The sequence below is a fragment of the Drosophila bipectinata genome, chromosome 2R, assembly GCF_030179905.1.
Source record: "Drosophila bipectinata strain 14024-0381.07 chromosome 2R, DbipHiC1v2, whole genome shotgun sequence".
In the NCBI taxonomy this organism is placed as follows: Eukaryota; Metazoa; Arthropoda; class Insecta; order Diptera; family Drosophilidae; genus Drosophila; species Drosophila bipectinata.
Window position 1 is genome coordinate 19,934,365 of NC_091737.1, and position 21,295 is coordinate 19,955,659.

Sequence of the window (21,295 nt, forward strand, 5' to 3'; positions counted from 1 at the left end):
GATTACTATCCTCCCAAAAGTATAGAACGTTTTATGTAATAATATATATTTATTTTTTCAAATTGTTCTCCGTTATTTTGTTATATTCTTTTCAGCAAATTATGCTGTAAAACTTATAATAAAAATTAATTTATAAAAAAAAAATAAACACAAATGTATTGTGCTAATCAGGAATATCTTCTCTACTCTTTTTGGCGCCAATTTCAAAAACTCAAACCCCTGAGTTGAAAACTTTCCAATTCAAACTATCAACTTAAGTGCCTAGAGGTCATTTGATTATGTATTTAGCACGTCGGTATAAATATATATCATTTGATTCTTTCGATAACAATACTCGAAAAACAGTTGCAGATTGAATATTTGTTCCGTCGACGCGGTAATTTGTGTAAAATACTTTAACATTTAATTTGGATGCGAACAACAACCAACAATTTACGATTTAGATAATGGTTCTATATTCCACACACTAACAGTTTTGTAGTCACTTGGTAGCAGCTGCAATAATGTAGAATCAATAGTTGATTAACGGCTTTCGAGGCTTGAGATTCAAATAATTTCAATATTATAGTCGAAAGATCGAAATATCGAAAGAGTAAGAACACAAAATGACGAACAGAAAATTCATCTGGCGGGCAATATAAATAATTTATGTATTTTGTGCGTGAATGCGTCTGATAAACGATGAAATATACTTTCGTAGGCATCTGTTGGATGTGGCGGGAGGTTGGGTGGCTGATGATGGTGGGGCGGCTGTGGGTCGGGGCGCTGCTGCTGCCGCTGCTGCTTCTGTCATGGAGCTCCTCTTTTTTTTTTTATTGCGGATCTTACGTCAAACCATATAAGCGGATCGGATTCAGGTGTGAGGATGCCAAGGAAATTATAAAAAAAAATAAAACAACAACTCAAGAAGCAAATATTGAGACATTGATTCGAGAAGTGCGATAAGGAGAACATAGATGCGAGCGATGTGGTGCGACTGTATCTCAGGTACAGACACACAGATAGATACAGGATGCAGCGCCAGGGGAACAGGCGCAACAGGCGATGACGATACTCTTAGGCGACGGCATCGGTGTCACACTCCTCCTCGACGGTGATGTACATACCCTCCTCCTCGTAGGCGGAATCGTGCTTGGCCAGGATCCGCAGCAGGGGACGGAGACGCAGCCACCACTGCTTCTTGGGTATGCGTTGGCTACAAGTTTAAATAAAAAATTATTAATAATTTTCCAGTTTTTTTTAGCGACTCTGTTAACTCACTCAAAGTTGGTCTCGGCAATGAGATCCACCAACGGCGAGAAGCGGTACTGGCGGGACACAATACCCAGAAGTGTGGCGGTCTCGGGGGATTTGCAGTTGACGACACCGTTGGCATCGATGTTGGCCTTGATCTGGGTGGCCAACCAGTCCACGCACTTGGCTGCCATTTTGGTGCCCATGTTGCGGTCGAAGGGAGTGGGGGAACCACCCTGTTGCATATGACCCAGAATGTTCATGCGGCAGGTGAACAAGCCCTTGCCCTCCTCCGAATACAGGCGGTAAATGAAGTCCGTGGTATAGTTCTCGCTGGCCTTCTCGTTGCGCAGGATGAGACCGCGTGCCACACCCTCGGCCATTTTGGAGGCCATGTGGTAGACATCCTGTTGCAGGTCCTTGATGGAAAATTTCTCCTCGTAGATGTAGGCGGCATCAGCACCACCAGCCAAGCCGGCCAAAGTGGCCAGGTAGCCGCAATAGCCACCCATTGTCTCGATAACGAAGACACGACGCTTGGTGCCCTGAGCGGATTGCCGAATGCGGTCACAGATCTCGGTGATCTCGTTCAGACCGGTGTCGCAGCCCAGAGAGAACTCTGTTCCGGGTACATTATTCGAAATGGTCGAGGGAATGACCACAATGGGGATGCAGAACTGCGGGTAGTTGTCCCGCTGATCGGCAATCTGTCCGGCGGCATGGTAGCTCTCGAAGCCACCAATGATGAGGAGACCCTGGATCTTGAACTCCTTGAGGCGAGCGGCAATCTCCTTGAACTTGCCCTCGGGCAGGGTGCGCTTGGTGCCTAAGTAGGCGCCACCCTGGCCCACCCATCCAGAGACATCCGACCTGGAATCACAGAAAACCTATTAAGACTCAACCAGATAGGTAAACTAGACCTCTAACTCACCAGCCCAGCTCGCGGACATTTCCGGCAATGAGACCCTCCACACCATCGTTGATACCATAGACGACATCGCCACGGTAGATGGCATTGCGCACAAAGCTGCGGACAGCGGCGTTCATGCCACAGGCCGGGGCACCGATGTGCATCACGGCTAGGCGGTAGCCCTCGATGCCCTTGCCTTGGGCATCAAAGTTCTCCTTGGGGGGCTTCAGGCGCGTCAACATCTTATAGGTCTCGAGGTTGCGCTCGAAGGAGCGGCCACGCAGCTTGACGGCGTCCGCCCAGCGTTTCTCCTTCATGGCCAAGGCCACGGCCTGGGTGCGCTGGACGCACTCCATCAGGGGCACACGTACGGCCTGGTTGCCGTCGAGGGAAATTACCACTGGCACTGACTCCTTGGTGGCCTCCATTAGAGCCAAAGTGGCCTCAGCACCCATGCGGCAGCCCTAGTTGGGGAGGAAAGAGTGGTTTTTAATGAAAATGTTGCCTACTTAATGGGGCCTTCTATATCGAAGTACCGGGTATGAATATTATGATGTATAATTCTTACCAAAATACGATCGAAAGCACTGGGATTGCCTCCGCGTTGCACGTGACCCAGGACAGTGATACGGGCGTCGTGCTTCAGACGCTCATCGATCACCTTCTTGACATCCTCGGCGGTGATGGGATGTCCCTCCCGATCCATGGCACCCTCGGCCACGATAACAATGTTCAGGCGCTGGCCAGCCGAGCGCTCCTAAGGATTTAATTTTAAGATTTAATATTAAAATTGGTTTTTAAAGAATTAATTATAAAATGCAACGAAAAAGTACAACAGCAGAACAGAAATAATGGAAAGTGATGTTGATTTATGGAGTATCTTGTAGATAAACTTTTCAAAAGAGAGTTCTGAATGATGTAAAAACATTAAAGATGATGTAAGACAGATGATGTGATGAACTTTTTACAGATCGATAGTTTAAGAATGTGGTTTAGATTAGTGGCTTTGGGAAAGTTAGTATAGGTTTTCAGTGAGATTACGTGAAAAAGAACAAAAAATACCCCAAAGACCCAAAAACAATTAAATCAAATAGCTGTTGAAGCTGTTTATCGGCAAGATAATTTCGGGCACCAATGCCAAAAACATTAAAAGCAAATAGAAAAGTGTTCAAAATTTTAAAGAAAACTTTGACAAAAAATAAGTATAATTAAGGCGAGGCAGGATAGGACTCTAGGTCTGACCTGCTGCAGTTTTAAACACATTTCGTCCTTCCAGTTGACTGAAACTGGCTCCTCGGGTATGAACATATAATCACCCTCAGTGGCTATGGCAGCCGATATCGCTAAGTAACTAAAAAAATGAAAAAGATTAAATACAAAAAAATAAAAAATAATAAAATGGTTTACAAATGTCAGGGATAAATAGGGATTTTGGGGGGATATAATTTAAGATTAGTTACAATATGAATCGAATATGCTGGGACAGACATAAAACTGTGCATAACTTGGTCGGTATATCGGTTTTCCAAAAAAAAATAAACATTCTTGTGCAGATGCGAAAAAAAATAAGGAAAAAGCTATAGAATGCGGCTATAAAAAAATGTACTGGACTTGTACAAGTTTTCTACAAATGCTTTAAAAACTTCACTTAAAGAAAAACTTCAACTATACTCTCGATTTCGGTTTAATAGTCTGATAGAATTTTTAAACCAATTTCAAGATCAAAAGTTTTTCTTTCAGTGCAGTTAGTGTGGAGAATAGAAGAGCTGCTTCTTGCCTGGGCCAGCTGGGAGCAGAGCCTGTCTGGCCAGTCGACCTTGGGCGGCATTTCGGGAATGAATATGAAATCCGCCTCACACGCCAGTCCTCCCACAAGAGCTAAATAACTGGAAAAACAAAATATTGGTATTACAAAATATTAGTCAAAAAAAGTGGGGAAAAGGGGCGGGTGGTGATTGGGAGGTTGGAGGACATCTAAAATCGATCAAGATGGTGGACATTCAACAGATATCCGTTGTAGGAGGGGCTTGCCTGTTCCAACTTGAGGACAAGTCGATCGGGCCAGTCTTGCGGCGGGGGATACTCCGGCAGAAATACGTAATCTGCCTCAGAGATAACGCCAGCTACCACTGACAGATATCTAAAGATATATATATATATATTTTGGTAACGGGCATTAGCTATTAATCCCAATTAATCACTGACACTTAACCTAAGACAATAGCCCTTCAAGATTCCATTTTTAAAACTCACCCACAATGACGACCCATCACCTCCATGATGAATGTACGCTGATGGGAGTAGGCAGTGCTGGAAATGGCATCGATAGCCTCAATAATCCTGTGCAGAGCCGTATCCGTACCAATGGTCATGTCCGTGCCGCAGAAATCGTTATCGATTGAGCCCACCTATGGACAAAATTTAATGAAAAACATTAAATTCAAGTTTTTAAATAAAATTTAAAAGAAATCCTTACCAATCCCACAATGTGCAGGACACCGAACTTCTCCTGCTGTTCGGGGGTGATGGTGCCGTTCTTGACCAGTTCCTCCAACAGGCTGGACCACTCCTGACGGAACAGATTGGCGCCGGTGAGGGAACCATCACCACCAATCACCACCAAGTTGGTAATTCCACGCTGGATCAAATTATTGGCAGCCTTTAGTCGGCCGGCACGCTCACGGAAGTCCTGGCAACGGGCGGAGCCAATGATGGTGCCACCACGATGAATAATGGAGGACACCGAGGCCCAGTTGGCTTCCTGGATGCAGTCGCCACCATCAACCATGCCCTGGTAGCCCTCGCGAATGAAGTAGGCCTAAGATAAAACATAAAAAATGATGTAATTTTTTCAAAATATGGCGATAATTTTTATTTTGGTTTTTAAAGCAGGTGTTTCTTCTCCTTATCTCCTCGTGACGTGATTCGTGTTGAGTTTATTGGGATTATAAAGTTAAGAGAGGTATTTAAGTTAGCATATTGTTGTCATAGTGACTAAAGTTTACTTTTCTGTTATTTTTTCACAAGAATTCTATAATAATGATAATCTTATCGAAAGCTTTGAAACTTTTACACAATGTAACGGTTATTTTTAAACGGGTTAGTTCAATAGTTATCGATAAGTTATGGATCCTTTATCATGAGACACACCTCTAGCATATCGATAAGTTATAGATCCTTTTTTACGAGACACATCTCTATATTTTTTGGAAAGTTTACAAATTTGATTAAAAAATTAATATTTATTTGTTATACTTTAAACTTTTAAATGCCTTAAAAATGTTTATTTATAATTCTTATTAAAGAAATAGTTATCGATAAGAGATAGATCTCCATATTTTCCAGGAAGTTTTAAAAATTATTCTTTCCTGTTTTAAACTTTAATTTTTTTTTTTTTTAATGTTACTGATGCACATGTTATCGATGGGCTATAGATCCCGTATCAGAAGACACACCTTTTCTTATTAATTAAGAAGTACATACATTTATTTATTTACTTTACACTTCAAAGCTTACAACAAGAACAAACATATACAAATTAAAAGAAAGCTTTTTTACTTTGATAGAAAAAAAACTATACTTATAGTACATCTTACTTTAAAGTGTAGTAAGTGCTATTGAGTATGATAAATTTCACTTTCATTGCCACTCAATAAATTCAATTCCGCGAAATAGATTTTAATCAATTTCAATTAGCGGCAATTGAGAGAAAACATTAGCATATCTAGAGGCGCAAAAGGAGTCGTTAGAAACCGCTTCAAACATCATGAAACCGAATTTAAATTTCAAAAAAAAAAAAGGAAAACTAAATGAAACAAATTAGCCGAAAAGAAATCGCATGTGAAGAGACCGAAATAAACCCAATGTCAATGTGCAAATACATATAGGTTTCGTATATAAGTAGTGGCGTACTCATGATTGCTGTGCTACACAAATTTCTTTTCGGCCCGATTAGAGATTATCTAACTGGCTTAGCACTCAATATTTGTCACGGTTTTCTCACTGCCGCCTATTACCGCAGCGCTGATAAGCACAATTTGATTGGAAAATGCGTTCCAGACAAGTTCAAGGATCATTCCGAGGGACAGGATGTTATGATGCTGGATGTGGGTGGCTGGTGGGGGTGCTGGAAAGTACTTGACAGAGGTCACAAACTCACCTTGCAGCCGAGGTAGATGGCCATACGAACACAGGCTCGTACAGCGGCATTCATGCCCTGGGAATCCCCGCCGCTGGTGAAGACAGCCAATCCCTTGTCCTTCTGCGATCCACGCGCCAGGAATCGTTGATTAATTTCAGAATTCATGATGACTAATTTTTTTTCTGTTTTTTTTTTAAATATATATCTGTATCTTGAACAGTAACGGATATAATCACACCCGCACACACGCGCACACTCTGTCGGGTCTCGGAGGATAATCAAGTTTAGGGTTTGGTCGGTTTTTTTTTTTTTTTTATTAAATTTAAACTATTTAATTAATTTAATAACCGAGCAGGAGCTGGAGATGGTTAAGTGTAATTAATATCCAAACTGGCTATTAATACTCTACTGTTCCTTTCCGCTCTGTTCCGTGGCTTTTCAGTTACTAGCCAATATATATTCCCGAGCGGTATTCACAAGTTTCGCTTTTGCTTTTGACGTTTCAAGGTGACCTTTTGGGACCAGACGCATACACAACACACACGGACACACGCACACAGCCTTAGGTATTCGCTGTAAGTGCGTACTGATGCAACGCTGGTGTTTCCTGGCTAAATTGGCTGGACTTTAACCCTCCAGAGATTTTGCAAATTTTCACAGCTCGATTAGATTGCTTAGGTAATTTTATCAGTTATGCAGGCAATTTTCACGAGCCACGACCAGCGGAAAAAGGCGTTTAATCACTTTGTACTCGATTTGTTTACGTTTTGCAAGGAACAGCTGGCCGATCAGCTGTTTATCAATGGACGAGTAAAAGCTTGCGAGAGCTTTCACCGTATCATGAATTCCCGTTGGAATGCAACTCGTTATATTATAAATTTCTTTTCTTTTTAAGTTTTATTAAATTTTAAGTTAAAATTATTAAATAAAATTAGTTTGTTTTTGTATTTTGATTTCTTAAATTATCCCCAGAATTAGATTTTGTTCTGGAACCGGAAGGAGAGAGAGAGAGTGTGTTATCGGTGCGTGGGTGCGATAGTCCGAAACTTTCATTAAAAATCGATAAGTTTTTTAAATTTTCTGTTATTTCTTATTTTCTTAATTTTCATTGATAAGATAAGGAAAAATATAGATTAGAGTTTTAATTTGACATTAAATAAATTAAGTGCTTTACTCATTATAAATCCCTGTAAGTTTTTCTTTAATTAAAAAAATGATAACATTTTTGGAGCTCAATTTTTGACTATTTTTATAACGATCTTTTTGATATATTTTGGTTACAGATTTACAGCTCTAATCAAAAGTGGAAAATATATTATAAAGTTATGTACTTACCTCTCTTTTGGGCCGTTTAGTTTTAATTTCTTCAGATCTATCAACCGTCCCCGGTATACGATGCACCTCTGAGATACAGCCATCCTCATCCCATATTACCCCTTTGTCCAATTTATTTTTCCAGTCGTTAGATGCCTTTCTAAACTGATTTCCATTGACGATTTTGACATTTCGAACTTTTGAAAAATGTTCAAGATTTCGTTTCGGCCTGGTCAGATAAAGCCTAAGTTTAAAAATATCGTTACCGTGACTATCGCCTTTGTGACTCAATCGTATCCATTCAATGTCAAATTTTTGAGGAACTAACTAAATGGTAATATTTACACATATACCGGATATTATTTTAAAGGAGATATTACCTTGTTATCGAGACGGAATTCATGGCTTGAACAAAAAGTTACATAATATCGGTTAATAGTTTTGTCCAAATGGTGCAATTTTGGCGTCGAACGACTGGCCCGTATCGAGCTGACAAGATCGTAAACTCATCAAGCCCTAAGCCGAGTCATTATAATCACATACTTACAAAGTTTGAAATTTGGATAACACTTGGAATTTCTTTAAATGCATGCCAAATGAAATTTTGCTCCTAAACACATTTCCAGACTATCTAACTTGCATCCTTCCGTTGTCCCAAATTTTGTCCTATTGTCCAAATAGATATGTACTTTGACATTTTAGTGAAGAGATACTAGGATTTTATTTTTAATTTTGATGTTTTTTTTGAGGATTTTAATAAGTTTGTAGAAGAAGTATGATAGAGAGAACTTAGGGCCATTGAGAGTGCATAGATAGGAACTAAAATTATAAGTCAATTTTGTGAAATTTTAATAAAATAGTAAAAATAGTATATGTATTGTAGTATTGAGATTTCTCATATGGTAGATAGAAGTTTGGACCATAGAGAGGTCATAGATAGGAAGATAAAGTTGTGGAGATAGATAGGAAGTTGTTTTTTTTGTGGAATTTCATTAAATTTGTAGTAATAACATTGTAGAAATTTGTATTATGATAAATAGAACTTTAAGCCATTGAGAGTGGAAGCCTAATAATAAGTCAATTTTCATTAAGATTGGATAACTATATCCTACAGTTGTCTAGATACTTGGCCCATTGTGCTATACTATAATAGAAACACCATTCCAAGTATGGTTTGTTGTTTTTTTGTATTATTTATTTAATTTTTTGTTTTTTTGTTTTTTTTTTGTTGGTAATTAAGAAACTGTAATTTCAATAAACTTAAATATTCCACTCATACATCAATCTTTGCCTCTGTTATATGCTTACAATTTTTACGCCTTGCACCCGGTTTTTTATGTTTTTTTTTTTTGGTTGCTTGTCCTTTTATGACTATCAATTATTATATTTACTGGGATTTCGATTTATTAGCGTTGCGGCAAAAAGTTTTTGTTTTATATTTAAATATATGTTTTTTGGTTTTTTTTTTTTGTTTGTTTTTGTTTTTCCTCACATTCATAATATAGCGATAAATTCAATTGCGAAAATATACATTTACTTTTATCATACATACATATGCTCTGTATGTTACCGATTTTTATTGGACAATATAATATATATATAGTAAATTGTATATATATTTTGTTTGCAGTTTTCAAATTATTTGTGTTCTTGTTGTTGTTAATACACATGCAAAGTTTTTTTTTGTTAAATTAAACATTTTGAATAGATTTAGTTTACAATATTTATGTATTTTGATTCATTCTTCATTTAGTAAGTTAAATTTCAGTTAAATATTTCCACTGTTATATTTTGCATTTTGCAAGTGTCTCAAATTGATGGAAGGAAGCCGAATAATTGCAAAATTTAAGAAAAGGAAACAAATGCCAGATATTAGGAACAATAGATGGATGTTTCTCTGGTATTTTTGAAAAAGTGTTTAACTGGCCGCACAATAAAACTCGTGCCTATAGCCCATGTTGAAAATTTTAATTTAAAAAAACAGATTATTTGACTTCCGCTTATTAATGGTTTTGAGTTTCTTTTTCTTTGAATTTCATTTTTCGACAGACAGTTGGATAATATGTATGTATTATATGAGTTATGCTTTTCACAATTGTTTATACCAAGAGAAAACAACAAAGAAATTGCAATTGTAGATTTAACCCTTTTTTGTTTTATGTAAGACATGTATAAAAAATAGCAATGAACAATTATATATTTTATCTGTATTTTTCCGTATTTCTTCGCGATCTCTCCTCTAACAGATATGGTTCCATGGATCCACATTCCGCGCACATGCATCATAAATGCAATCCTGTGTGTGAGTTCTCTGTTGTGTGTGTGTATGTTGTTGTCTTGTTCTATGTGTGTTTGTTTCTTTGGGGGGGTGGTGGTGGAGGGAGGGTCTCGAAATGAATCAAACATAATTCAAACAATTCAAATAAAAGTGATCGAAATAAATGATTCTTTTTTTTTTGGGTTTTTTTTGGTTTTATTTGTTTAGAAAAAGAATTACAAATAATACATAAGTTTTTGTTTTTCTCATTTGGTTCGCTTGGTTGTTGTTGTATTTTTTGCTGTTGTTGTTGTAGTTGTTTCTGTTACCTAACGAAAAATTAAATAATTAATTTAGAGACTTGTTTTTTTCGCAAAAAAAAAAATACAAATAAAAAACGTAAAATAACCGATTATCGCATTTATCCATTTCTCAGCTTTGTTTTGTGTAAACAATTAGGAATATTATTTATTTGTAAGGAGGAAATCCACACGAGGCATTGTCGCAATAACGAACCAAACGAAAAAACAAAGCAACCGGAATTCGGAGTCGGTAGTCGGGGGAATCCCCCTCGATCGATCGATAAAACCGATAAATCCAACCAAACTCACGAGTTACTTCGAGGATTCTATTCATTCGGCTCGAATGCTGTAATATTTGCTGTTGCTGTTGTTGTTGTTGTTGTTTAATGCTAAAGCAGTTGCAGTGACTGACATTTGAGTATCCGAACGACCGGCATCGCTGTATATATTTATTATACATATTCGGTTTATGTATAAACGTCTCCAAAAAAAAAAGTATGAGGCTCCGTAGCAATCGGAGCAGTCCGGCTAAAAAAACTCGACCCATCCTTTCGAGAGCGAAATGGCCCCAAATGCCAGCCGTATCAGGCCTCAAATGAACTGGATAGCAATTCTACAGAATGCACTCCTTTTAAAAAAAACAATGTTTTTTTTTGAAAATTTCACACTCGCTATGCTGTTGCTGCTGCTGGCTTGCCTGGATTATTTTTTCAATTCAAATTGGTTTCTTTTTAGTTTTTGTTTCTTTTTTTCTTTTGCGTTTTGCTGGATGTTGTTGTTGTTGTTTTGCTTTGTTTTATAATATTTGTTTCTCTTTGTTGTTTCTGGTTTTTTGTTTTTGTTTTTTTTTTTGTTTGTATTACTGAATAATATTTGCATAGTCAAAAAGGAAACATTTTGCTTAGTTGTTTGGTTAGTTGTCGCCGCCCTCCTGAGGCTCATCCCCGTCAACCTGGGTATCGGAGGTCCAGAGAGTCAGGTTGTCCCTCAACAGCTGCATGATGAGTGTCGAGTCTTTGTAGGAGTCCTCGTTGAGTGTGTCCAGCTCGGCTATCGCATCATCGAAGGCCTGTATTTTTTTTTTATAAAAACATATATTAGTTTAAAGTACTTTTAAAAAATTATAAATATATCACAGCTTCCATAAGGGAAATGTTTGGCAAGGCAAAAAAATGCAAAACTGGTAGAAGAACATAAGCATTTTCTTTTTTTTTTTTTTATCGAACCTTAACTAAATAATAAATTAAGAAGAAAAAAAAATACAAAGTTTTCACCAGCAAAGGCCGCAGGTAAGTTGAAACACAGGCATTTCTCATGCAGTTTTTAAGGTTCTAGGTTGCTCGGACAAGTTTCATCTTGTTATTGTAAGGAGGTTGCCACTTTTGCGGACAAGTTTGTTTTGTTTGAGCTTGTTTGTTAAAAGGGATGCCACTTAATTGGAGTTTAGTTAGGATACTACTGTTCAGGGACGCAGTAAAGCTTATTTAATTGTTTTTTTTAGGTTTTTAGTCACAAAACAACAACAAAATATCTGCTAAAATATCACTATAGAGTGAGTTAGTTTAGTTGGGGAGTATCGGAAGCGAGTGTTAAACGGTATATAGTTTTAAGTTGAACTGAACCTGTTTAGCTAAGTGACAAGCCCTCGCTGGTGAATTGATTATTTCGTAATAGAAGACGGAAAAGTTGAGTGCTAGACCTAATCTGATTGGATGTGTGGGCTGCATTTTCGATTTTGCAATATCGAACGCCTCCTGATAGGCTTTTTTCGAGTCCTCAACGACGGCTTTTTAATAGGCCGATCAAATAAAACGAAAAAAGAGTAAAGAAATACCAAATTTAAAAAAATACAATTTACAAATCAATTAAATTATACATTTTCTTAAAGGATAATGATTTTTTGTGTATTGCCTTGCTTGCCATAACATTTCAATTAATAGGATAGCTTGATTTTTTATTTTTATTTATTAACCTGTTTAGCCAATTGGCAAGCTTTGTCTGGCGAGTTCAAAATCTCATAGTAGAAGACTGAGAAGTTAAGGGCCAGACCCAAACGGATGGGATGTGTTGGCTGCATTTTACCCTTGCTAATGTCAAATGCATCCTGGTAAGCGGTTTGCGAGTCATCGACAACGGCTATATTTGCAAGAATAATTGGTTTTTTTTGTTTATATATGTGTATATATATATCAAGCAATGGGTATGGATAATGTTTTAAATGTGTGTCTAGTGATGGTAATAATTATTTGAAAGGTAATTTCCGAATACTTACTGTTGCGTGCATCTCCTGTGGCAACCTCGGCTAAATACCTGTAATAATCTCCCTTCATCTTCAGGTAGAATACCTTGCTCTCGGGATTGCTGGCTTTTGGAATAAGGTATTTGTCCAGAAGTCCCTGAAAAGAATTACAAAACTCCAATTAATTTCCCCTCAATTAACCCAATAAGCTGGACCTGGGGCCTTGGTTTTAAAAATCCATCAAGCACGAGTTGCTTTTAATCTAATATAAGACCGACCAATCAAAGGAAATCTTAGATGGAGGATGGGGGGAACCCCCAAGTTCAACCCCTGGCCATGGTCTATTTTCTGATCCATGCATGGGCTCAGGCTCAGTGTGTGGGGAAAATATGGAAAAATGCTCATTTTAAAAATAGATTTATTGATTGTAACAAAATTTTATATTTCAGTAGAGCAAGAGGAAGAAAGCAGAGCAGAAAACGAGGGTCGAAATGAGGCGGCTTTCCATCACCCTGGCACACCACACCCCACACCCCACACCACCCCCACCCTCAACCTGACAGCTGAGCTTGCTTTAGGGTGGATGATGGCAGGTGGAAGCTTCAACTGAGACGACTCAACCATCAATTTAGATGACACAGCCCACAAGTGTGTGTATGTCTGGATGGCTTGGGTGGCTTGGTTAAAAATAATTAGATGGACCACCAATTACAACCCCATAAATCTCCCGTCAGACGACGACCCAGGGACTTGCGCAGACTTTGCCAGCCAACTTACCAAAACTTCGTAGCAGATTTCCCTCAGCTCCTTCTCCACACGCTCTCTGTACTCACGGGCGAGCTGTTGTTTTCTAGCGGATGCTTCGGTTTTCTGCTCAATGGAGGAGATGACACGCCACGATGACCTGATTTTTTACAAAAAAAAAAAAATTAGAAAAAAAGGAGAAGAATAGATTTATTACTTAATCTATATACCATAGTAGTAGATTTTAATTGAAACTCACCGGCGGGCACCGACCACGTTTTTGTAGGCAACGGAGAGCAGATTTCTTTCCTCATTTGAGAGCTCAACGCCGGTCTCTGTGACGGATTTCATGGCCTGGGCCATATCATCGTACCTGTTAAGTTTTTTAAAAATTTATTATAAAAATTCTTCAAAAAAATTAGGAAGGACTTACCGTTCTGACTGCTCGGCGAGTTTCGCCTTCTGGACCAGTTCTTCCTTATCGACTGTCGACATTTTGTTGGTTTTTTTTTGTTGTTATTAAGGTTACTTCACAAAAACTAATAAAATTCCGCCGCTGAGTTCGATATGCCGCTCAAAGTTGCTACCCAATGACTTTCTGCAATAAATTAGAAGGTAAACAAGATCTTAGAGAAGGTATATCCAGTGAGTTATAACCGTTATCTCATCTAACGGTGACAAAAACACCTGACTAAGAGAGCTCTGGAGCAAAAGTTGTGCAACCGCCACACACCAGCCAAATGTTATATGCGAATTTTTTATTTAAATGAGTAGAGATTCGGGGTATTTTAGCACTTAAGATACTAGATAATATAATAAAGTTTAATTATAAAACTATTCAGAAGATAAGGAGTATTTGTTAACGAAATAATTCAAAAAACTTGCCAGCTATATCTTGGTATGGTAGTCTAATATACCCCAACTGCACTGACTTGAAAATATTCCTGGGTATTTTGTACGAATTTTGTTTGTTGTCATGCTTCCGCCGCTTGACGAAAGTGTTGTTAGAGCTTATGGATGAGTCATGGATTTGCAGTCAAGTCTTTATTGACTAATCGTTGACGGAATGCCTAATTTAAAAGGCAAAAAAAAATAAAACCATGGCATGGCTGCACGTGTGGCAACTTTTTTGAAGCTGAGTTTCATAGCAAAGATCGTATCTGACAGATACAAAATTAATGAAAATGAGAGAAACAAACAAATTCAACAACAGAAACGATAAAAATAAATCCTGAAAGAAAAGAAACCATTTCAAAAGAGAGTCCGACCAGAAGAGAGCGGTAGAATTGGAGCAAAAGTCGGCTCGTCTTTATGCGTTTCTTTATGTATTTTTTAGATATCTTTTTTTTTTTTTTTTTGTTTGTATGTGGGCCAAAGATAGACACTTTTTGTGGACGTGTTTGTATGCAAGACAGTGACGCACTCAATTATTTCCTTGCTAAATGAACTGTCATCGATTAAATACGCTTAGTTATTGGCAGAAAGACAAAGGAATTGTATTTCCTATTAATCCACACCCAAGACATGGTCATAATAAGGATCCCTAGGATCAATTTCCTGGCCAGAGACGGGGTGTGGTGGAAAATCGATTAATTTCCGCTCGGCCTGGAGAAAGCTTAAAAGGAAAAAGAAGGAGGAGGTGGAAGTGGAGGTGGGTGGGTTCTTCTACTACCACTCACCAGTGTGTGAGTGCGAGTGTGGGGATAGGAAAATGCATGTGGGCGGGTTTGGGTGATATTTTTAGACAACGTCGGCGGTGCTCTGGACAAAAAAAAAAAACATTTTGTTTGGCTGCCATCGCAAACCTCGAAAACAAAGCAACATAAAAATTTTCCCAATTGCATTCAGAGATCCAGTCCGACCGCCAAATTAAAAAATCATTCCCTTTGTTTTTTGGAGACCAAGGGGCGTGGCAGGGGGCAAGGCAAACGCGTTTTTAGGTCAATTGACATGTTTTTCTGGGGTCTGGTCTGGCCAAATGGCCAAAACATTAAGCCAGGCGTAACACAGCACTCCCCTAAATGGGCTTCAGTGTTAAGTAAATAACTAACAAACCCAAAATACCAAAAAAAACCACAAAAAAAAAAACTTGCCCCAACCACGCAGAGACAAAAGTGGAGCTGATGACCAACATTGCTCATCTGCTTGAATGCATACATTAATTAAAAATTGGTCACAAAAAATAAAATACAGGTGGGTTGCGGGGGAGAAAAGGGGTTTCTGGGGGTATGAGAGGGTAGCCCGGCTAGAAAACTCAACACAAAATCCATACATCGGCAAATGACGATGACGGCACTGTGTATCTGTGTGCGTGCTAGCTACATGTGTGTGTGCGCCGGCCGAATGGGCCAACCAACGGTGAATTGGCCACAGCATGCGCAGTAGCTTAAAACAAAAAAAAAAAAAACGAAAAATACCCCAATGTAGAAATTCCTCTACATGTGTAGATACATTTCTTTACGCGGGGAGAGAGAAAAAAAAAAGTTACTAACTTTTATAGAGAAGGGGGGGAGACTGACTCGAGTGTGAGTGTGCGTATGGGGGGCTTTTGTGCGTAGTGGTGGGGCAGCAATCGTGTTTCCAAGTGCGGCGCTACAGAATTATAAAAATAATCGGGAGCCAAGAGGAGCGTGGAAAGGAGACGGGGAGCATAAAGGCATGGCAGCAGCTAAGAAGAGAACGGCGTACGACACATATACAGATACATTCTCGGCTCACACACACAACCCAAAATGTATCTACCACAGTCGGCTGCAAAGTGTGTTGAGTTTGGAAGAAACACACCTAACCGCGTGTCCCCATCCAAGTTATAATACATATATGTAGATATATCTTCTGCGTATTCTTCAAGAACATATAGGTGGGCTATATGTATGTATATGTCGGCTATGTCCGCCGCCTACAACTTGACCGATGAAACGACGGTGATGATGGGAAATACGAAGCTACAAATGAATCTCACCGCATCACCTCAACTACATGCACCAATACTCGGGCAAATCGGGAATGTTCTTTTTATTCTCAATTTTTTTTTTTTCGCACAAATTCACACTTTTGACTTTTTGCGTAGAATTTTTTTTTTTCTCAGTATCGGATCGATGCCTCTCTTGGAATGTAATTTTTTTTTTCATTTTTTTTGTTCTTTTCGCTGACCCGAGCATGGATGCATGTAAAATGATTACTCATACTCGGTTTTTTAAACGATTTTTACACGTGTTCTGGCATATTTTAGCAATTTTTTTTTTTTTACTCGTTTTATAATTCCAACAAATACAGGCAAGCGCATACACATATATATGTATGTACATCGGCATGCACACTAACACAGGAGGGGGGCGAACGCTCACACAGATACACTCTCGCCCAGCAGATTGTTACTTACATTCTCGATTAACTGAAACGAACCGAAAACACAAGCAGCGCGGTGAAAACCTAATTCCGCAACGGTCGAAATTGAATTGAATTTTCTCAAGTTGAACCTCACCTCTTGAGTGAGTATTCGAGCGTTGCCACTGTCTGGGAAATACCAAGAAAAAATACCTCTCATGAATGGCGATACAGTGGAATAACGGTAACAACGACAAGTAGTAGTAGCTTTAAAAAATTATTAAAAATAATTGAATACTAAAATACATATTTAAAAAAGTTAGAAAAAATTGTATTTTAGTGAGAGTTTATTTTTTTAAATAACTTTAAAAATTTATTTTCTAAAATCAATGTTTCTTGAAATATCTCTGCTTTTGAGTTGGATTCAGTGAGTTGCCACTCTATGAAAAATACCAACACTGAACTAAAATCTCTTTAGATAAACATGAGTGACACACCTGCAACATGTTGCTAGTTTGTCTCTTACAATCGTTTGGAGTTGGGGGTGTGGGGAATGGAGCCCCCCAGTTATCAGCATACTGTTCGATGAGTGCATTTGGCTTAACAGACAGTTAACATATGCCGCATATGCACAGATTCTGAGTGACTTTAAGTATGAGAGAGAGCAGAGTGAGAGAGAGATAAAGATATCAGGTGAAAATACTTAATAACCCATAATTAGAAGAGCTACAGCATAAAAGACCAAATATAAATATGAAACTTATACATTCATTATTTTTTTATAATTCTAAGAATTCCAAGATTTATGATTTCTTAAAATCGCCGCAGCGGCTGTATCTGTGTATCTCGCACTCACACTTACGCGCATGCCCGTGAATTTTGAGAATGACTCAAGAGAGCGCGCCTCAGGGTTGCCAACCTGCTGGTAGCAACAATGTTGCCAAGTGCTTGCAGGTAAGATTGATTGGCCAAGTTTATGGCTGCAAAAGGTGCAATAAAATGCGTGCACTATCTAATTAAAAAGTTTTCAACATCTGCAATCTATATGCTTCTCCCAGATTGCGTCAGCTTTTTCATCAATAATTGATCAGCAGAGTAAAGGTTGCTGCTGCGCTAGTTTGTCCAACCTGTTGAAACTTTGAAGCGCTTATCTGGCGCGCCCAGATTACGCTTTTATCTTAACTTTATGGTCTTTGGAAAGACGGAAACTAATCGAAAGATGTGGGCTTATTGATAAGAAAGGCGCAAATTGCTTTAATTCTAATGTGGTTTTCATTAAATTGGAGAGCGAGATATCAGTAGTGGCTTATGCTTTTTAAAAGAGTAACCGAAAACTATTAATGAGAAAGTTTTTGTTGCTGGCAATGCTGTTTACTTTTTACTGCCCATATTCACACAAAAGAACAAGACGGAGAAAAATTACGTCATCGGCGTCCTATTCGAGCACACAAGTGCGATTGTAATGACGATTCAAATGGCGTTTTCGCATTTCGCACGTAGCTTCCGCCCAATATTTGACACCCCGCCCCTCCACCGGTGGGGCGGCCCCCTGGTATCCAATTAGGAGCGATCGAATCGATAAAAATATATATGTGGGCGCAGCTATTTTGGGGGCAACTGAGACTCCGCCGACAACATGGCGGTCAGCGACGCACAAGGCTGAATTACTCACTGCGTCCGCAATTTCGGGTTGATTTTTAAGTTAGAACTATTCCTAAAGCACTCGGCACTAAACTTACGACTTTTTTTTAACTTGCGGTACAATTAATAATTAGTTAATTCACCTCTTGTGGCTCGGCAAAATTCTTCACGCGCAGCTGTTGTTTGTCGACAGTGTTGCCAGATAACGAAACCGCAATCCTCTAGAGTTGTCTAACGGCTTGCTGGGGTGTTGCAAAACTTCAATCTGAAATTAGGGATGGGTACGATGAATTATCGTTTTAGTGACTGACAATTGTTGGATTCATATTCCCTAAGTACCATCTCTACCTAGCCGCACGTGTTTACTTCTGGTGTGGGAAATACTTTCTAGATTCCATTAAAAAACAACTTTTCTAAACACCCGCCAACATGCCCCGCTCCAAACGTGATAAGAAAGGTGAGTCCTTAAATATATTATTATAAAAAAGTGGAATTAATACTGTATCTTCCTGTCCTTTAGTTTCTTTGACCAAAACCGACCGCAAAGGTCTGGCATGGAAACAGAGAATCGTCGACGATATTCGCTTCTGCGTGGAAAAGTATCCCAACATATTTGTTTTTCAAGTACAAAACATGCGAAACAACCTTCTTAAAGACCTGCGACAGGAATGGAAAAAGAATTCGCGGTTTATTTTCGGAAAAAATCGAGTGATGCAGATCGGCTTGGGTCGCAAAAAGAGCGAGGAAGTTGAGCCTGATTTGCACAAGGTAATGACTATTATGGTTTAAATGGAAAGGACATAGCTTATCCCTAGCTCTCATTCTAGCTATCCAAGCGCCTTACCGGACAGGTGGGTCTTCTCTTCACAGACAAATCCAAGGAGGAAGTTCTGAAGTGGGCGGAGAACTACTGGGCCGTAGAGTATGCTCGCAGTGGATTTGTGGCAACGGAGACAGTTACTCTGGCAGCTGGACCCCTCGAGGAGTTTGCCCACTCCATGGAGCCGCATCTACGTTCCCTTGGCCTGCCTACAAAACTGGAAAAGGGCGTAGTGACCATCTACAGCGATTATACAGTGTGCGAGGAGGGCAAGGTTCTGACTCCAGAGCAGGCGCGTATTCTGAAATTGCTGGGGAAGCCGATGGCCAAGTTCCGGCTAACGATGAAGTGCTCGTGGACCAAGGCCGAGGGCTTCCAGCTACACGTTGAAGACGATGTGAACGAAGAAGACCAGGCTGACAGTGCCATGGAGGAGGATGCCACAGAGGCAATGGAGGACGATAACGATGATGATGATGATGACGATGAGGAGGATGATGAATAAATTAGCTTTAAATTTAGGTGTAACTTTTTATGTATATATGAAGTAATTAAAATATATATACAAAGACGTATATTTTTAAAAAACATGCTACTTTCAACACCGATAATACTTGATTAATTTACAATTACGACTAAAAACTATTTAAACAAAACACTTAAGAAGCATTTCAGATATTGCAGCAAATCAAAGGCCGTTGCCAGATGCCAAGCGTAGAGTTTTATGAGAAAGGCACATCCTTAACTATTAGGTTCCATCATCTGAGAGCACGAAGAGCACCAGTGGCCGGTCGTTTTCGCTTTCCTCTTCCAAAAGGTCACTGCCGTTCAGGGAGATGTCGTTCGAAGCCGAGGTTTCTAGCTCCAAGGCGCTTGTCGTAGCACTCAAGAGTAGTTCGAGAGGCACACCCAATTCGGTAGCGTCATTATCCTGCTGTTCTACTAGGGTCGCCTCATCATCGTCATCCTCTCCTAGTGGCAACGTCAACGGCTCCTCGGCAATTTCCAAATGCTATTTGTCCGAAAGCAAGGCTGCCTTCTGATGCGTGGGCACAGTGCAACCGGCTGCAATGTGATCCATCACCTGCTGCTTCAGTTGTGCCACATGATCCTTGAGGCTCTTTACAATGCTACCCAGATCCACGTTCTCGCCCTTGAGCACTTTGACGCGATCCTCTAGCTTGGAAATGCGCTCCAGCTTACGCTTGCGGCACTTGGAGGCAGCCACACGGTTGCGCTGCCGTTTGCGTTCCAGTTTAATCTTCTCCTGCGTCTCCATGTCGATGGGGCTGACGGTGGGCGAGCCAGCTGGGTTCTGAGGTTCGTCCTTGATGACTGGAAAGCCCTCGGGCATATTCGCGTATGTAAAGCTACCGCCGCTGATACCATTGTTAACGGCCGTCATCGTGGTGGCGGCTGGGTTGGCTGCAGCAGCTGTGTTCCCTGCAGAAAATGCCTGAGAGTTGGTGTGCAGGTTTTGTAGGGCTTCCTCGAATCCTTTCCCGAAGGCCTCTTGCTCGGATGTGACGGGTCCCACTTTGGTGGGCAGCACCTTGCCGGGTTGGGGAGTCTGGAGGAGATTGTTTGATAGCAGAATCTTCTCCAAGTCGGGTGTGTTCAAGGTCTTGGCCTGAAGATCCGGTGAGTTGATCACAAGTGGCGTAATAATCCTCTTGTGCTTGGCACCCTTGCTGTTGAGGTCCAGGAAGCCAGGACGTTTGTTGGGATTCGGGGTGGAGGTGAGACCAGGAGTTTGAAAGTCAAGCGACATGGAGGAACCTTCGTCTCCGATTGGTTCGGTTTTAGGTACGATCTGCACGGAAGCTGCTGCTGAACTGCCAGAATTATTCGAGTTGGCCAAGGCGGCGGCAGCGGAAACGGGGGTTTTCATGTTTACTGTATCTGACGAGTGACGTATCCACTAATTCCACATAAAACGAAAAGAAAAAACAAAGATAACCCGTTTTAGCGATGACTCATAGGTCGCTCTTCTTCTTACTTACCAGAGGGTGGGATGGTTGAGTTTTGTTTCTATGTGGTTTCAAAAATGTGTCAAGATAACGTAATCTTTTGAATAATTTTTGTATTTTTTTATGTTTGTTTTAATTTTATATCTTAATCAAGGCACTTTTTGGTTTTTTTAAACAATATTTTCGAGTTTATTTATAAATAAACTTGCAGCGCAAATTGTTTTGCTTGCGATTGTACTTATCAGTGTTGGAAAGTGCTAAAGCTAACCCCCAGCGACAACCACTTTAGCTTTTTAATGGCTATTTTTAGCCATTTTAGAGAAAAACCGCCAGTTTCAAAAATGTTTCATTTTTTTGAACCTAAAAGCTTTGTAACGGTCAACCTATGAACTCAAGT

The 21,295-nt window shown here is 39.6% G+C and overlaps 4 protein-coding genes across 11 annotated transcripts; 1 reads left to right on the forward strand and 3 right to left on the reverse strand.

Moving 5' to 3' along the window:
* Nucleotides 1–253: 253 nt before the first annotated feature.
* Pfk (ATP-dependent 6-phosphofructokinase) lies at nucleotides 254–8,313 on the reverse strand. 6 transcript variants are annotated; one of them, XM_017232335.3, is made up of 11 exons: nucleotides 8,146–8,310; nucleotides 7,979–8,087; nucleotides 7,620–7,925; nucleotides 6,303–6,404; nucleotides 4,620–4,961; nucleotides 4,397–4,551; nucleotides 3,921–4,029; nucleotides 2,712–2,900; nucleotides 2,165–2,607; nucleotides 1,261–2,103; nucleotides 254–1,195 (listed from the first exon to the last, which is right to left on the reverse strand). In XM_017232335.3, the coding sequence occupies exons 1-11, from the start codon at nucleotides 8,187–8,189 to the stop codon at nucleotides 1,057–1,059; spliced, it is 2,781 nt and encodes a 926-aa protein (XP_017087824.2). In that variant the 5' UTR covers nucleotides 8,190–8,310; the 3' UTR covers nucleotides 254–1,056. The 6 variants fall into 6 exon arrangements, with proteins under 6 accessions (XP_017087824.2, XP_017087825.2, XP_017087823.2 ...); XM_017232336.2 differs by lacking the exon at nucleotides 3,921–4,029 and adding an exon at nucleotides 3,386–3,494 and having other exon boundaries at nucleotides 7,979–8,003; nucleotides 8,146–8,309; XM_017232334.3 differs by lacking the exon at nucleotides 3,921–4,029 and adding an exon at nucleotides 3,386–3,494 and having other exon boundaries at nucleotides 8,146–8,308.
* A 2,616-nt stretch (nucleotides 8,314–10,929) lies between these two features.
* Nucleotides 10,930–18,373, reverse strand: 14-3-3zeta (tyrosine 3-monooxygenase/tryptophan 5-monooxygenase activation protein zeta). Of its 3 annotated transcripts, none has more exons than XM_017232349.3 (7): nucleotides 18,252–18,373; nucleotides 13,574–13,738; nucleotides 13,400–13,513; nucleotides 13,174–13,300; nucleotides 12,430–12,553; nucleotides 12,130–12,293; nucleotides 10,930–11,226 (listed from the first exon to the last, which is right to left on the reverse strand). In XM_017232349.3, exons 2-7 carry the CDS (start codon nucleotides 13,633–13,635, stop codon nucleotides 11,071–11,073), a joined length of 747 nt encoding a protein of 248 aa, XP_017087838.1. In that variant the 5' UTR covers nucleotides 13,636–13,738; nucleotides 18,252–18,373; the 3' UTR covers nucleotides 10,930–11,070. The 3 variants fall into 3 exon arrangements, with proteins under 3 accessions (XP_017087838.1, XP_017087839.1, XP_017087837.1); XM_017232350.3 differs by lacking the exons at nucleotides 12,130–12,293; nucleotides 18,252–18,373 and adding exons at nucleotides 11,780–11,943; nucleotides 16,523–16,674; XM_017232348.3 differs by lacking the exon at nucleotides 18,252–18,373 and adding an exon at nucleotides 16,523–16,672.
* A 40-nt stretch (nucleotides 18,374–18,413) lies between these two features.
* Nucleotides 18,414–19,433, forward strand: RpLP0-like (ribosomal protein LP0-like). The gene is made up of 3 exons (XM_017232347.3): nucleotides 18,414–18,565; nucleotides 18,629–18,876; nucleotides 18,936–19,433. Exons 1-3 carry the CDS (start codon nucleotides 18,538–18,540, stop codon nucleotides 19,431–19,433), a joined length of 774 nt encoding a protein of 257 aa, XP_017087836.2. The 5' UTR covers nucleotides 18,414–18,537.
* A 12-nt stretch (nucleotides 19,434–19,445) lies between these two features.
* On the reverse strand, nucleotides 19,446–21,146 carry Jra (Jun-related antigen). Its single transcript, XM_017232346.3, is given in 2 exon segments — nucleotides 19,446–20,849; nucleotides 20,932–21,146. A coding segment is annotated over 1 exon segment (1,143 nt). The 5' UTR covers nucleotides 20,820–20,849; nucleotides 20,932–21,146; the 3' UTR covers nucleotides 19,446–19,676.
* Between the last annotated feature and the right edge of the window lie 149 nt (nucleotides 21,147–21,295).